At 36.6% G+C, this 14,830-nt stretch overlaps 2 protein-coding genes across 3 annotated transcripts in view; both read right to left on the reverse strand.

Annotated features, from left to right (window-relative positions):
• The window catches only part of rtkn (rhotekin), a 71,360-nt gene extending 68,815 nt beyond the window's left edge, over nucleotides 1–2,545 (reverse strand). For both annotated transcript variants that reach the window (XM_023343447.1, XM_023343450.1), the window contains exon 1: nucleotides 2,089–2,545. In XM_023343447.1, the coding sequence (XP_023199215.1) occupies nucleotides 2,089–2,202 (114 nt within the window). In that variant the 5' untranslated portion in view covers nucleotides 2,203–2,545. The remainder of the gene's footprint in view (nucleotides 1–2,088) is intronic.
• Nucleotides 2,546–9,834: 7,289 nt separating this feature from the next.
• LOC102216861 (survival motor neuron protein 1-like) lies at nucleotides 9,835–14,830 on the reverse strand. The gene is made up of 8 exons (XM_005808506.3): nucleotides 14,709–14,830; nucleotides 14,274–14,345; nucleotides 14,053–14,172; nucleotides 12,352–12,543; nucleotides 11,987–12,166; nucleotides 11,416–11,490; nucleotides 11,012–11,119; nucleotides 9,835–10,041 (listed from the first exon to the last, which is right to left on the reverse strand). Exons 1-8 carry the CDS (start codon nucleotides 14,754–14,756, stop codon nucleotides 9,985–9,987), a joined length of 852 nt encoding a protein of 283 aa, XP_005808563.1. The 5' UTR covers nucleotides 14,757–14,830; the 3' UTR covers nucleotides 9,835–9,984.

The raw sequence follows: 14,830 nt of genomic DNA on the forward strand, positions 1-14,830 counted from the left end.
CATTTGTAAGGTTAAGTACTGATGTTTGAAAGGCTGGGCAGTCAAGATAGAGAACATTGTAACATTTTTCTTCCTTAGGAAAGCTCTGTTGAATAGACATAATCAAGATGTTCAAGTATTTCTTTAATAACTACTAAGTATATTTTGTTTGTAGTAATGATCTTTACATTCATTAAAGGTGCACCGGTAGCAATTTTCTGGCCGATCACCAATCTTTAAAAATCTGACTTGCTGAAATTTGTTTTTGTGTTTGTGTGTGTGTAGCAAAAAATTTGCCAATCATGGAGTGACAATTGTAAACCTTGCATGGAGAGAAGACCTGGTGGTTGGGACTGTCCATCAGCCCTCTCTCATGGTGGACAGTGGCTGATTTTTGTGACCTTGTAGATAGATAAGGTTTGTTGATAGGATCGGTTCCACAAGTAAGTTACGGCCAAGCGCCGACCACCCAAAGGGAAGGAAATTAGGGAGATATATATATATATATATATATATATATATATATATATATATATACATATCAATGTTGACAGAACAGGTATATATATATAGATATATATATATATCTATATATATATATATCCCTAATTTCCTTCCCTTTGGGAAGTTTATTATATATATATAGATATATATACATATATGCAACTGTATAATGATGATTAAGCAGGGTCCGCACCTTGGCTCAAGCCCAGGGGCCCACGCCCTCCTAAATCCGGCCCTGTCTGTGATTTTACATGATTTGTGATTAAATTGCTGTATTTTAACCAATTGCTTCCACTTTCCTGTGATACCAGCAACAGTTGACTATAAAATGTTTAACAGTGAGAGAATTTCACAAATGATCTTTTTAGACAGGAACCACCCCAACACTGTACGATGATTTAATAACCCAGTGAGCTTCTGATAAAGTCCCATTCTTTCACAAATATATGGAGAAGCAATCTTCATGCCTGGATTTTTTATTACTCCTGTGGAAAAAGAAGTACAGTACCTACAGCTTCTACGGAAATTGACATATTTCATAAGATTTTAGGAAATTTTATCCTACTGACAAGTATTTCCAAAAGTATGTCCAACTGTGATATTTGGACTCAGGGTTCCTTTTGTATGTTTTTTTGCATGAAGCAATGACCTCACACAAGAGCTCAAGCAACTAAAAGCCTGTGCATTTTCACTATTCCTTAGGACTGTGGGACCAAGATTTCTAAAAGACTTGCAAATGTACTTTTGTCTAAAAAAGGAGTTTGGACCACTGAGCAATAGTCCAGTTCATTTATAATTCGGGAGTGCATTGGACTAAGGAATCCGATAGATGCAGCCCATATCCTGGATACATCTGTGAATGCTCCAGACCTTGCAACCTGTGAGTTTTACCCCGAAACTCTTGAACAAACATCACATTTCTCTCCGGGCTGTAGTTATCCCAGTTGCTTTGTCCGTCTTTGTAATCAAAGTTTTCCTTCCACTCTACTTTCCATTATTATGCTTCTTTAAAAAATAAATTTTGTGATTAACTCCTGAAGGAGATGCTGTGCTACTTTCTATCAAATCAGCATTACTTGATACTTCACCATGACTGAGACCATAACATGAACACAGCATAACACTCATTTTAATTTTTATTGGGCATATGTAATGCTCTAATTTTCCCACAATTTTGTATTTTCAGTCATTACTGGCCACATTTATAAAGGTTTACAAAAGTTAAAAGCTTGAAATATAGCACTGTTTGTGCAATGACTTATGATGAGAGTTAAACTTTTTAAATTACATAATGAAATAAACTAACATTTCTATTATATTCAAGTTTATTTTCTTGCAACTTTAAGCGGGATCACGAATATTTGAACAAGCAGAGAGATAACTGCTTCATATATATATATATAAAAAAGCATAATTGGAAAGAGCACAACCTTAATGAGAAAAGTGTTGAAAAACAGACCGAGAAGTGGACACTGATGAACTCTGAGACCTACACCTGCACTGTGTTTATTAAGTTACTTTAAAGAACGAGAGAGATCAGAAAAAGCTGTAAACGGAGTCACCGTCTGATGTGTGTGAGAAAAAAAATGTTTAAATAAGTTCTACCTGTGATGATGTGTGCAGGAAATCGCTCTTTCTGAACTTCCCTCGCCGTATCTCCATCTCCAGAGCGGAGCCCCGGGCAACGGTGGCTCTGGTCGTTTGATTTCGGCAAAACATCGTCTCTTTACTTTTTCCTGACAACTTCTCTCAAACAGACTAGTCTCGTCCAGGTTGAGCTTCACGGAGCGCAAAAAAAAGTGGGGGAGCGGAGGGGGGCGATTCATAAAAAAAAAAATAAAAAAATCTTCTAAACAGATCAGCGCAGATCAAGGTGTTGGAGAAGGAAACTATCCCGCCGGCGAAAAAGTCCCAGGCGATTTAGGAGCGGAATAAATCCAGTGTTATAGCCCTCTGCTGTAGTCTCTTGAGACGCGGGAGCCCCAGTCCGAACCAAGACAAATCCAGCCGCTGAACGAGGAAGAGCTGGTACTTATTTCCCCTAACACTCCCCTGTATGTGCGTCCAGCATATTGACACGGTAACACCCCATGTGGTGCGCAGCTGAGACCTAACTTTGCGCTGTCCCGCATCCGGAGACCTCTGCTGGCGTTCAATGGCAGCAATTTACAACCGCAATTTGCCCTTTTGTAGGAGTATTGATGCAACTCGCTCAGCAGGAAGAGCTGTAAACTCCATACAGTGGCTTAAGTGGGTTTACACACTGATATCATGGATCAAATATCTATCCACAGTGTCTCACATAAGTACTGGCACTTTTGAAGTTGTCACATTTTGACATTTACTTTGTATGAGACTGATATGAAGTAGCTATAGTTGTAAGGTGGGTACAAGTATATGCATCCAAACATTACAATTAAACACATGAAAAGAGTGGAGAATATTTGTATTCAGTTCTATTTACTCCAATATCCCTGAATAAAACACAATGCTTACCAACTCTCTTCAGAAGTCAATAATGTGTAAATAAAGTCAATATAAATTGACATTTACATTTTTTTCCAGGTATTTTGGCTTCTCAATGTCCAAGCTTAAATTTAAATGAGCATGTATTGTATTACTTTGAAATTGCTATACTGTACATATAATTAACTGAATTTTGTCTGTTCTGTAAAGAACATGTCAATCTTTAGATGTGCAATGTTGAAAGTGGCATACTCCAAAAAAAACCTGCAGCTGTGATGCAGTTAAAGGTGGTTTTACAAAGTACTGACCGGTACAGAGCTAAGTACATATGCATGGCACACTTTTCAAAGTTTCACATGTGAAATAATTTCTAAACTGTGTATCGCTGCACGATGGCGTAGTGGGTTTTTTCCGGGTATTTTGGCTTCTCCCACAGTCCATAAACATGACTTGCAAAACAAACCATAGGTCCAAAATCCAAAAGACTGTTTGGAAAAATACATAAAGACCTTAGATATGATATTGTCCTGTATAATTTTAAATTATTATTTTTTCTTCAAATTACAAAGTTGGAAAAAAGTTTAGAGGCTGCGCTCGGTAATTAATAACTGTGGCTGTCTTCCATTTAGAAAGCCCATCATTAACGTGAAAAGCCAATTTGATTATTCGCAAAGAATCAACCGTTGCATATAAACAACTACATAACATAGGATAAAGCATGAACAATATGAATCCCAAAATGCTACGCTAATGTCTGAACTAATGGAAATAATGTTTACTGGACTGAAGAGATAAAGTACAATTAGATTTGTTGTCAGTGTATTTAAAAAAGCATTGTCCCTAATGGTCTTGCATTTGTCCACAGTACATAGATAATATGCACTTGTGTGAAGACATCAACAATTCATTCAAGCGTTGGAGTGACACGCTGCTTTCGAGACATCTTTAGCAATATGAGGGTTGTTCATTCCTGCAAGACAATACCAAATGACACTCCACTTAGTAAACTACACTGCCTGCCATCCAGCTTTGCCATTAGGATTGTTTACTGTTGTGAAGCAAAGAATGTGACCAAGAAGGCTCTGGTAAAATGCTATATAAAGCTAACAAGGGCAAACATTCTGTTTTCCAAAGCTCTCACATGCTAAACAAACAGGCTACAAGATTTTATTACTGGGTGATTCAAAATGGTGCAAAAAAAAGTGGCTTTACAAATTTTTCATACCCTTCAACGTTTCTACATTTTGACATTTTATAGTCAATAGTTGCAAAGTATTTTATTGAGTTTTTTGGTTGTAGACAAGCATAATTCTTGAGGAATATGCCACATGTTTCACATCTGAGTTTGTAAATTAGTTGAAAACTAATTTCTATTTACTTCTACTACATAATTATACACTACTTTGTGCTACATTACATAAAATAAAAAAATGAATTAAGGTTTAAATAATGTGAAACTATTCCAAGGGTGTGAATACTTTTGCAAGGTAGTGTATGCGCCAGATATATAAACATGTATAAATGTGCAAGGATGAAGGAGCCTAAACCATCTTTAGCCTTTCCTATAGTGTAATTATTATTTTTTTGCTCCCTCTTAGCCTCTGAGAATTCCAATTTCCTCTGTACCAATAATGCATCCTGTTTAAGGGGTTGTAAACCTGGCGGCATAGGCTTTACTCTGATGGTACAACATTTTTATTTATGAGCATCTGCAGCGGAGCATGGACATCCAGTAGTAATGTGAATCATAACTAGTGGAGGCGCTGGAACATTTCTGGACCCGCTGTGTCTGGAATTTTGAAAGTTCAGCCGGTGATCACAGATCATTCTCACTGACCCAGAGGTCAAGCCACATAGAGAGTGACAAAGATCAGTTTCTGTTGCAGAGGGTGTCAATGCAATAGTGATGCAAAGTCCATAAAGGAGGCACTGATCTTTTCAGATACTGTGGCTCGCATCCAACATATCCTCAGAGAAATAATCTTATCCTCAGGAATGTGCTTTGTATTGCCTTGTATGTCTTGAAAAAAACTCTTCCCAATGTACTTCTCTTCTTTCATACCCTGAAACATTCTGTTTTGAGATTGCAACGTCTCACCACTAGAGTCTCTAATATCTATTTTATGCTTTCAACAGCTGCACCTGTCCATGCAGCTCTAGAAAGAAAAATTGGAGATTCCCGCAAGACAGAAATAACAAAGCCTCAGGCATTCTGACCTGAAAGCGGTGAGCTGAAAGATGTTCACTCTTGTCTTCTCCTCCTCTACAAAGTAGATGCTTCGACATGCGCATAGCCAAACTAAACGAAAAGAAGAAATGCAAAATGATATTTTAATTTTTGCATGAATAGCAGACAGACTTGATACAGCAGTCTGCTTAATGTTATCAAGTATTAGCAACTCAAACATTTTATCTTATCTGCAACTGACAAAAATATTAAGTGCAGCAGCTCCAAAGCTCCTTAAGTCAGCCCACTGTGCTTAGAAATATTCCCACCAAACATTTCCAACTTAGCACAAACATACTTCAACTGCTCACTGGTGTAAATGTGTGTTTTTTTTTATCAACAAACTGTATTTTCTGTTTGACACCATGCAATTTTCTGTGAAAATTTAGCATTCTGCCTCTTTGGAAATAAAGCAAAAAGGTTTGCATAACCTTACTTAACACAGTTGATCATGACTTTCAAATCGATAGAAAGAAGATGTAGTCAGATTGGTTCAGACCCTAATTGACATACTGGGACTATTTTGAACAATTTGGCAATTAAATATATGGCAAATCAAAATCATATGTGGGGCTCCTCAAGGCTGTGATATTGGGGCTTTTTATATAATACCTTTATATTCTTTTTAGCTAAACTATGTGATACTAACAAGTGCTTTAGATTTTGATCTTGTTTCTGTTGAGCTGAGTCATTGATGAAGTCCTGGAGTAACATTGTTTGGCCAGTAACTCCTCACCACTGCTCCATCTTTACTCCATTTGTGGATTGTGTTTTTGTGGAGTCCCAAAAGCATTAGCACTGGTTCTGGAAACCTTTCCAAACTGGTTGAGTTCAGCAAATTTGTTTCTCAAATATTCTTAAATTTTTTTATCATGGTATGTTGCTTTTTGAATTACTTTAGTCTATGACATGTTTTCAGACAGCTTCCAGCTAAGGGATATTTGAAGTCAGCAGTAACCAGGCGTAGGTGTGGTGAAGCAAAAAATAAATAAATAAATAAATAAATAAATGTGGCTAACATTAATTTAACAAGAGGTGAGATAGACCATAAAGTTTGGTTTGTGCTAACATTAGTGAAATTATCATAGAATGTTCTTGCTTTTAGTGTTTTAACTCAAGTCGCCTTTGGCATTAAATTATTTAAAATGTGTGTCAAAAAGCCAAATGAGAAGAAATCCAAAGGGAGTAACTGTGTTAAGACACCGACTGAAAACATTAGTGTTTTGATCCTGCTTTCAAAGATTACATTATCAACTTATTGTATTTTATATGGTGCTTAATTTTTGAATAATTTGAATAAAATTTTTATCTTCTATTTATTTCTTCCGTATACAGTAGCCAAAATTATTCTGTGTGTAAATAGCGCCATAAAATAAACTTACTTAGCTTAATAACCCCCAAAGTTTTGTTTATGCAAACGCACAATTTTGCTTGAATGTTTGAAGCTTGAGTAAATAGCTGAAGGCCTTGAAGCCCATGCAGCGGTGTGATCTTACTTGGATGTCTGTATGTTTCCTAGAAGGGACTATGCAAAATGCAGATTATGTTTACACGCTTCATGCCTCATTGGTCAGTAGGGGGTTGACAGTCACAGAAGGGGAGCGATGCCTTCCCGAGCAAGGTCGGACCCCCTTTTAACTCCTCTCTGGGCTTCTCCTGGGCCCTTTGGGCAGCTTAGTTTGCTGCAGAGTCAGGCAAGCAATCGGTTTATGTGTAGGCTTTTGCTGTGGCAGATTTGAACCCCGTCTGTGGGGAAAAGATAACTCTGGCGTATCACTCTTCGTGTACGGTGCATATTCAAGTTGTAAATACCACAAACTACTTTTTTTTTTTCTTGTTGGCATCCTTCTTTCTTCTCTGGTTTCTGCACAAAACAGCAAAAACAAGAGTGGGCTTCAGCAAGAAGCAAATATGGTCATAAATATGGGAAATCACAGTGGGCTATAAAGCGCAGACTGCAGTCTGCAGTCTGTATACAAACAAAGGGGCCGCTTTTCACCCAGAAAGCAATGGCTTTGGAGCAGCTGGAGGAAGATCACATGGGTAAAAAAATAAAGACAATCATGCTGTTACATCCAAACACAAAGACTCATTATGTTTCTTTCTTGTAAACACACAAACTCATACATGACATGAGCCACTGCCCGCCTGTTCTGAGCCAGAGCAGCGGGTGTAAGTGGGCAGCAAATTACGTGTGTGGGAAATATGGGAAATCTGCAAGGCCTTTCTTTCAGGGAATGAAAGCATTTCAAGCAGAGCAAAGCGAGTGTTTCTGTTCCCACTGTAATTACATGTGGTCTTCTGGATTCTAAATATAAACATGCACAAAGTATATGCAGCCTTTTCACTACTTTCTTCTCTGTTCTTGTGTTACTAAAGCTCAAATGGTCCAAATTCAAAAGAAGAACAAAATAAGTATCCCAACATATTAAGACTTGTGAATTTCATTTCTTAAACTCAGCACCACAAGTTAAAGGGAAACAAATTCTCCTTAAAAAATGTCCAAGACGGTAAATCTATCAGGTGTAAATGGCATCAAGACTAAATGTCTTTCAAATCCCAGTGATTTTAGGAATCCTTCTTTTTTAATCCACAAAGCTGGCTGGTATACCACAACTGTAGCTAAAGCACTGCTTACTAACGCCCAAAGGGCACAGACCCATTTGATGTGAGCTGAAAAACATTATGATGGATGTGTTGCTATATGAGGCTGGGAGATGAGGGGACACCTCCGGGGAAAAACAGGAGATGCTCTGATGCAAGGCGTAAACTGGAACGATTCCCTGAATTTGACTGTGCGGGAAACATCAGAGGAAATAAAACTGTAGTCGAGTCTGGCTTGCAATCACAAATTAGAGCGGCACGCCAAAGAGAAATGAGGTGCGTATTTACACACACTCACAGACAAGTGTTCTGTTTAGTGTGTGGCTTCCAGTTTGCACAAGTTGAAACATCAACCTTATCTATTCATAAAGCATGTTCCAACAATTGCAGTTCATTACACTAGTCTGACTTCTGCTGGACAATATTTGCAATTGCAACCAAATATCCTTGAGTTTCTGATTGATGTAAATGTTGTCAACTAAACTTACCTTTTCTCGGCTCTAGATTCACACATTTACCGTCACGGTTTCTCCACATTTTGGATTTTGGCAGCTTGAGTTCACATCACCTGCACACAACATTTGGCGAGATTATACGTTAGTTTTCTACTTTGTCTATTTATACAGCACCAATTCACAACAAATATTCAATGTCAAGGCACCAAGAGTCAATTACAAAAGTTAATTCAATGAAACCGGATAGATTCAGAGTCAATTACATAAACTCCAGCTTGATCCTCACTATGAAGCAGTCAAGTTTAATTTACTATTGAGATTTGTGAAAAATTATTCTAAGAAAACTCAGCAGATTCCATTGAGTCACAGACTTGCAGCTATCGCACCTCCTGGAAAAGCTTAGCAAAAGTGGACTGCATTTATTGTACTGAGTAAGTATTTCAATTACTGAAATATATTACAAAAAAAGTCACAAGTATAGCCAGAAAGGATCAATTTACATGCCTCAACCAGGGTTCAGTCGTTAGCTCAAGTAAAGTATTGCTCAAAAGACTTAAAAGTAGTGCGCTGACTTGGACCTTCCAGTTTGGTTAAGCTTTGTTACTGCCATGTAGAGAGAGGGAGATTATCTCTGTGGGAAAAGTGCACCAGGCTCACAGGAGGATTCTCAAGAGAGCTTGAGGGTGTCATTATTTCCAAAAGTACATTAATAGAGGTAAGGAAAAAGTGTGATTGAAAAATACGTAAACGTCATAAGAATTTACTTATAAAATAGCTTCATTCCACACAGCGTGATACCTTTCAGTCATTTATTTTCTGTTTATTTAAAAACTGGCTTCTGGCACAGACTGAAAATTATGTTGTCCAGAAAATGTGAATATTACATCTGATCCTTTGTTAGGATTTTGCTAATCATGGGGGAAACTGTTGATGAGACAGTTGTCCAGCAAAAAGTCACTGACACTTTCTGCTAATACGGTAAGCCATAAACAACTCACTGCTTAAGACGCTAGCTGTCCAATCTTCAACCAACCATCAGAAAGTCGACTGGAAGGAAAAAGAAGAAAAAAATACACAAGCAACAGGGATAAAAGCAGATATGCTTATTTTCTTCTTTCCTCTTTCTCATCTGTTCTTCCTACACTTAGCATTTTGGTCAAGGTCATTTGTATGGTGTGAGCATCTGCTGTTGTGAGACTGTCTAACTGGCTGCTACTATATTGAAAATGCAAGCTCATAACACTTTGAATATTTTGACAATTATTGTTCTCCAAACAGTCCTTTGGGATATAAACATTGCACACACGGACATTGTGATATTTTTACAAAACATTGTAAAGCTTCAATCTGTGTGTAATAAATCTATATAAAAGTTTGATTGTTTTAATTTAACAAGGTGCACCCGTAGCTTTGTTAACCTCTAAACATGATATAAGAAATATAAAACAAACATAGTAAAGCTTGAGACGTTATGAAGAGTTTACACCACCTTAAACTCTTAAAGGAGTTTGAAGCTTGGTCAGCTATAAACTTCACTACGCATGGCCTTCAATGTTTTCTCTTTTATGGAGTCACAAAGCAAAACACCAAGCCAACATCTGTATACTTTCACAATCTTTATTTTATCTATTTACAAAGAATACAAAACATTATCTTCAAAGACTTCTTGAGAAGGACACAATATAACTCAGACTTTTGTTTCACGGTCCATCGGAGGCCCGCGGTCAGTCAAACTACACTGGAGATGGTTCATTTGTGGTGCAGCTTTGTCCACTTGTTTGCTTCTTTCCGTCCTTGTTTCAAACCCTGTTTTCAAGAAAGAAAAAAGTTAAGTTGTTCAAGCTTTTTTGAGACATTAAAGACTAATTGGATATTATGCAGTTCTGTTTAAAAGCAATGGAGAGTTTACACTACCACCTTAATGTATAGAAGTATAACAAAATCTATACAAAAAAAGATCATACTTTCATTGGAATACCAGATTATTATTTTATTATTATTATTGTTAGGGATCTGGGTTTAATATTATTAGTTATTAATTGAGTCTACTCCTATGAATAGACAAGTTACCATAAAAAGTGCCACAATGACAAGAATTGTATCCACCTGTACAGACTAACGGAGTCCACATCCTTACACAGATAGTGCTGCAAACTGTCAGTAGGCTGACAGAAAGAAGGCGTATCATTTTTTCCCCCTACTTACAAGAAATGGTAAGTCAGCTACTTGGAAATATGAGGTCTTGAAATACACAGACAGTAATGGTGTTGAAATTTGAAGTGTGCCAGAACTTTTCTTTTAATGAAGGGGGAGACACTTTGGTAGCCCCATGCTATGTCACATCAATAGATACATGTCAATTGGTACCTTTGAGCACACGTCGGAAAGACTGAGCTGAAGACAAAAAAAGCAGATGAATTTCAACTGTAGATTGTTTTATCAGGAGCTTTGACATTACAGAACTTGTTCAACAAGGATGATCAGGCTCTCCTGCTGTAAGCTTACATCAGCAGAACCTGATGCAGCTGGCGTGAATTTTCTAACCGACAAAAAATGGTGAAGTATTTTTTTGATGAGTGTAAGCAGCAGTCCTTGTGCACTGTCAATAATAGTTTTAAAATGCCACTTGGCAGGCAACTACTTTGCCAAGTGACATGTAGCTGTTTATGTGACTCAACCTGAGTAGAAAGTCCAACAAAGTACCCAGCAAATATTAGCTTGTAATATTTCTGTTGCACTATAAATAGCAGAGGAACACAAAGGGATGAGCACATACCAGGTAGTATCCTGTGTGATATCCGCTCATGTACCAGGATATGAGCACACTACCCAAAGCTTCATCATCCACCATGTCGGGACTCATTGGTGGAGGTGGAGGGATCATCTGAGGAACAGAAAGCGATCAGACAGCAGATAATGTAACAGACTTTATTGTTTTAAAGCACTACTGACCTATATGTACAGCTGTTTCCAACATTACCACCAATGAAATCTTTGTGCAGCAGTTAATTTAAAAGATTCTTTCTATGCGTCATACCTCTATTACTCTTTGGTGAGGTTTATTCTCTTCTTAGTTTACATTTTTATGTTTTAAGTACTTCTCAAATCAAATTAATCCTGATATTTAAACAAAAATCTTTTTAGTAAAAATGATGCCATGCTTTTGAACTTAAAACTTACAGGAGGACCAAAAGGCATCATAGGAGGCCAGGATGGAGGTACAGGTCCTTGACCAGCAGATCGTCTGTTTTCCCTCTGTGAGAAACCCCCCAAAAAGAAAACACAGCTGTGAAATTTAAAAAATGACTCGACAGGTGCACAACTCTGGTTTGACAAAAAAGGTCCCAACATTAACCTAAATAAACTTCATCTAAAACAAAATGGGTGCAGAAACAGGTACTTCAGTCCTTGTAGTTTTAACTCTGAAATACTGTATATCACAAGCAACTGAAAGTGTTAGCAAGACAAACCACCAAGCCAAGTGCCAGTTGAATTTACTGCAATCCAATACCTCTACACAATAAATGTCAACTCTGAGAGGGCTTTGTTTATGATCCTGTTTTATTTGCCTCATTGTAAGCAATTTACTGTTTACGTTTTGTTTTACTTAATGCGGCAAAGAGACAACTTTCTCCCCGACTTAAAGAATAAATAAACCCTCAAAATAATCAAAACAAAGCATTCTAGAACCAAACAGGTTTGTTGAGAATCAAATAAAAATGCAACTTCTTTAATGAGTGCTATTCCTTACATGTCCAAAATCGTGCATTGGAGGAGGTCCAGGGGGAAACCCGGGGAAACTGGGAGGCCACATAGAAGGCGGGTGTTTGTGAGTTTTGGACTTCTGAGTTTTACCGTGTGGAAGCTGTTTGTGTTGGTTTGGTGTGGACGACCTGTCGCTCTCTTCTGTAGAAGATTCTTCCACTTTTTCCTATAAGTAGTAGATATTTTTATACTGACTTTTTTCTAAAGTTGATGAAGAAAATTTTCCAAGAAACACTTTAGAGGATTTGAAAAAAAAAAGGCAAACAAGGCACAGACAAAAATAATGAACTGTAAACTGTATTATAAATATTAATTATGGAGTGCATGCAACTAATTTTTGAACTAGCTTACCTTAGGATTTGCTGCTTTATCAGCCTCTGAAATCTCCAACAGCAGGTCATCAAGGTTCTGCTCCTCCTTATTACCATAACCAGTATAAACAACTACACAAGTGCCCCTCTGTTGGTCTATGGAGGAGATGGTGGCTGCATAGAGCTGGCCATCTTCTGACCAGTAAGCACTACAAGAGTCCCCAACCTGCCACTGCAACACAAAACAAAGTGCATATAATAGAGCTTAGTAGAGTTTACTTTCAACTGGTCTAAATTTTAAATGACCCAGATTTGGACAAAACACTAACTTGACTCACTATGTGCTATAAAACATGATAAATTGCCATTGATTTCATATGGAATATACTTCATTATTTATTTTTTGCATAATAACATATGGCTTAACTTATATCATCACATTCTGTGACATTATATACATGACAGAGTGAGTCCTAAATATAAATCATTCTGTTAAGACTCAGAAACAGTTATGTGGCTATTATGTTATATGTTTTAGGAAGTTTGTTATTATTTATGAATAACCACTGTTTTGATTCTATTTTTAGGTTTTAAAATAAAGTAAACCATAAACTTTGCAAAAATGTTGAATACATATTCTTTTATGAGAATCTGATATTAGTTAAAAAAATAACACTAATAATAATAATAATAATACATTGTTTCCAACCAATAGCAAGAAAAAAAATTATCAAAAAAATATTACTAGCATTTTGGCGTTTTTTTGTGGAGTTTCAATGAAAATATTCTGTCTAATTGTTAGCCAAACGTATTAGGAGCCATTGTGGAAGGTCCAAAAAGCCATTTGCAGCCCTGAAGCTGAAGACCTTTTCAGAGGAAAATATTCATGAAAACATTTTAATCTAGTTTTGTATGTAGAGGTGTATGCTTCTTATCATTTTTAATTATCTTGCCATTAAACTTATGTTCAGCATGGTGTAGATACAAGGCAACTCCAGAATAAACTTTTTTTAAATATTGCATTTTAAATTAATTTATAAGGTACAGTTTAAGTATAATATTTTTTCATATTGATATTATTTTTAAATCAGGAATTTATCATTAAAGAACCAACTATATTGATGTTGATTTATATGTTTATCTAAATTGTGTTAATTTACCTTGAAGACTGACCCGTGTATGATATCACATTTAGACAGAAATACATACATTTCTCAAGGACTAACTTTCACCAACAACAATTGTCGCCCAAACATTTGGTAGTTCAGTAAAACAAATGGATGTAAAATTAACAATTAGGAAAAGACTATGTCAAGTATGCCAACCTATTTATAAATGGTGGTGAACTTTGACCCTGATTTAAAATATTGCATTACAATTTTGTTTGCATCTATTTATGGAAATATACCTTGTCACAAATACATTTTTAAAAAGTAACAATTAATATAAAAAAATTAAACAATTAATTAATTCAAATTAATTTAATTAGAAAATGAGTTTAGTCGCGCTGAGTTAATTGTTACCAAATGTTTAAAACATCAATCTGAAGCAATATACAGATAACTATTTCCACATATGGCTTTATGTAGAAATAAAATCTAAACGCAAAGTCTTGTTGTTTTTGCAAACGCTTGACACAAACTAAGAAGGTTAGGGCAGGAATGTTCACAGAGAATAATTATGTTGGTGCTTTACATTACACATGCAGATTTAAAAGCTGACACTGAAAGCAGTTCTTTACCTCTTTATCAGGTGGTGCATTGGTACGTTTTCTGCTCTGGTTCTTTTTATTGTTCTTTCGTTTCTTTCCTGGTTGGTTTTTCTTTGACGCATGTGATTCATCTTCGCCTTTTAGAGCAGTCTGGGACACAGAAAGAGAGAAGACCGAAATCACTGCCTTGCTCATGCAAAAGCAAAGCCTTTGCTTTTGCATGAGCACAAGGCAGCGTGCACCCAGTTTACCTTGAAAGATGCTACTGCTTTATCGTATGCCTTTATAAGTGCGGTGTCATCCCAGATATCTGAATCATCACTCTGAAAGACGACAAAAACATTGGTACACATTCATTTTATCAAAGATTTTGGAATTATTTGTTATGTTTCAAGCCAGACTCCCAAAAAATGACCCTTATACGATCTTGTATTGTTTTAGTAAACTTCTATTGATTCATTATATGCACAACTTTACATAAAATAACTTAGGATTTCAGATTTGGCACTATCAGACGTAAGCAGTATTTCAATTTATTCCTTTTTCCCCTTTGTTACCCAATTTAGCTAGACTCAACGTTAGTTTCAAAGCTTAGCGTGGTAGCTTCACATAAAACAAATCTGCTGCAACCTGAAAATAATTCTAATATGTTTTAATGTTGTTTCTGAGAAATGTTTAGAACTTGCCTGTCCAGTTCCACGGGCAAATAACACTTCTTCGCATCCATTCGCCATTTGGAGACGTTGGAGGAGTCTGAGTTAGCTTTTTGCTAATTTAGCAACGTGCGTCGGAAATTGTGACGTTCGGA

The sequence above is a fragment of the Xiphophorus maculatus genome, chromosome 12 (assembly GCF_002775205.1).
Source record: "Xiphophorus maculatus strain JP 163 A chromosome 12, X_maculatus-5.0-male, whole genome shotgun sequence".
NCBI classification, from domain to species: domain Eukaryota; kingdom Metazoa; phylum Chordata; class Actinopteri; order Cyprinodontiformes; family Poeciliidae; genus Xiphophorus; species Xiphophorus maculatus.

Coding starts and splice junctions, on each gene's coding strand:
- LOC102216861 (XM_005808506.3), bottom strand. CDS start 14,756: ATGGCGAATGGATGCGAAGAAGTGTTATTTGCCCGTGGAACTGGACAG. Junction 14,346..14,708: donor TTGCCCGTGGAACTGGACAG/GCAAGTTCTAAA, acceptor GTCGTCTTTCAG/AGTGATGATTCAGATATCTG. Junction 11,491..11,986: donor CAATGCACGATTTTGGACAT/GTAAGGAATAGC, acceptor GGTTTCTCACAG/AGGGAAAACAGACGATCTGC.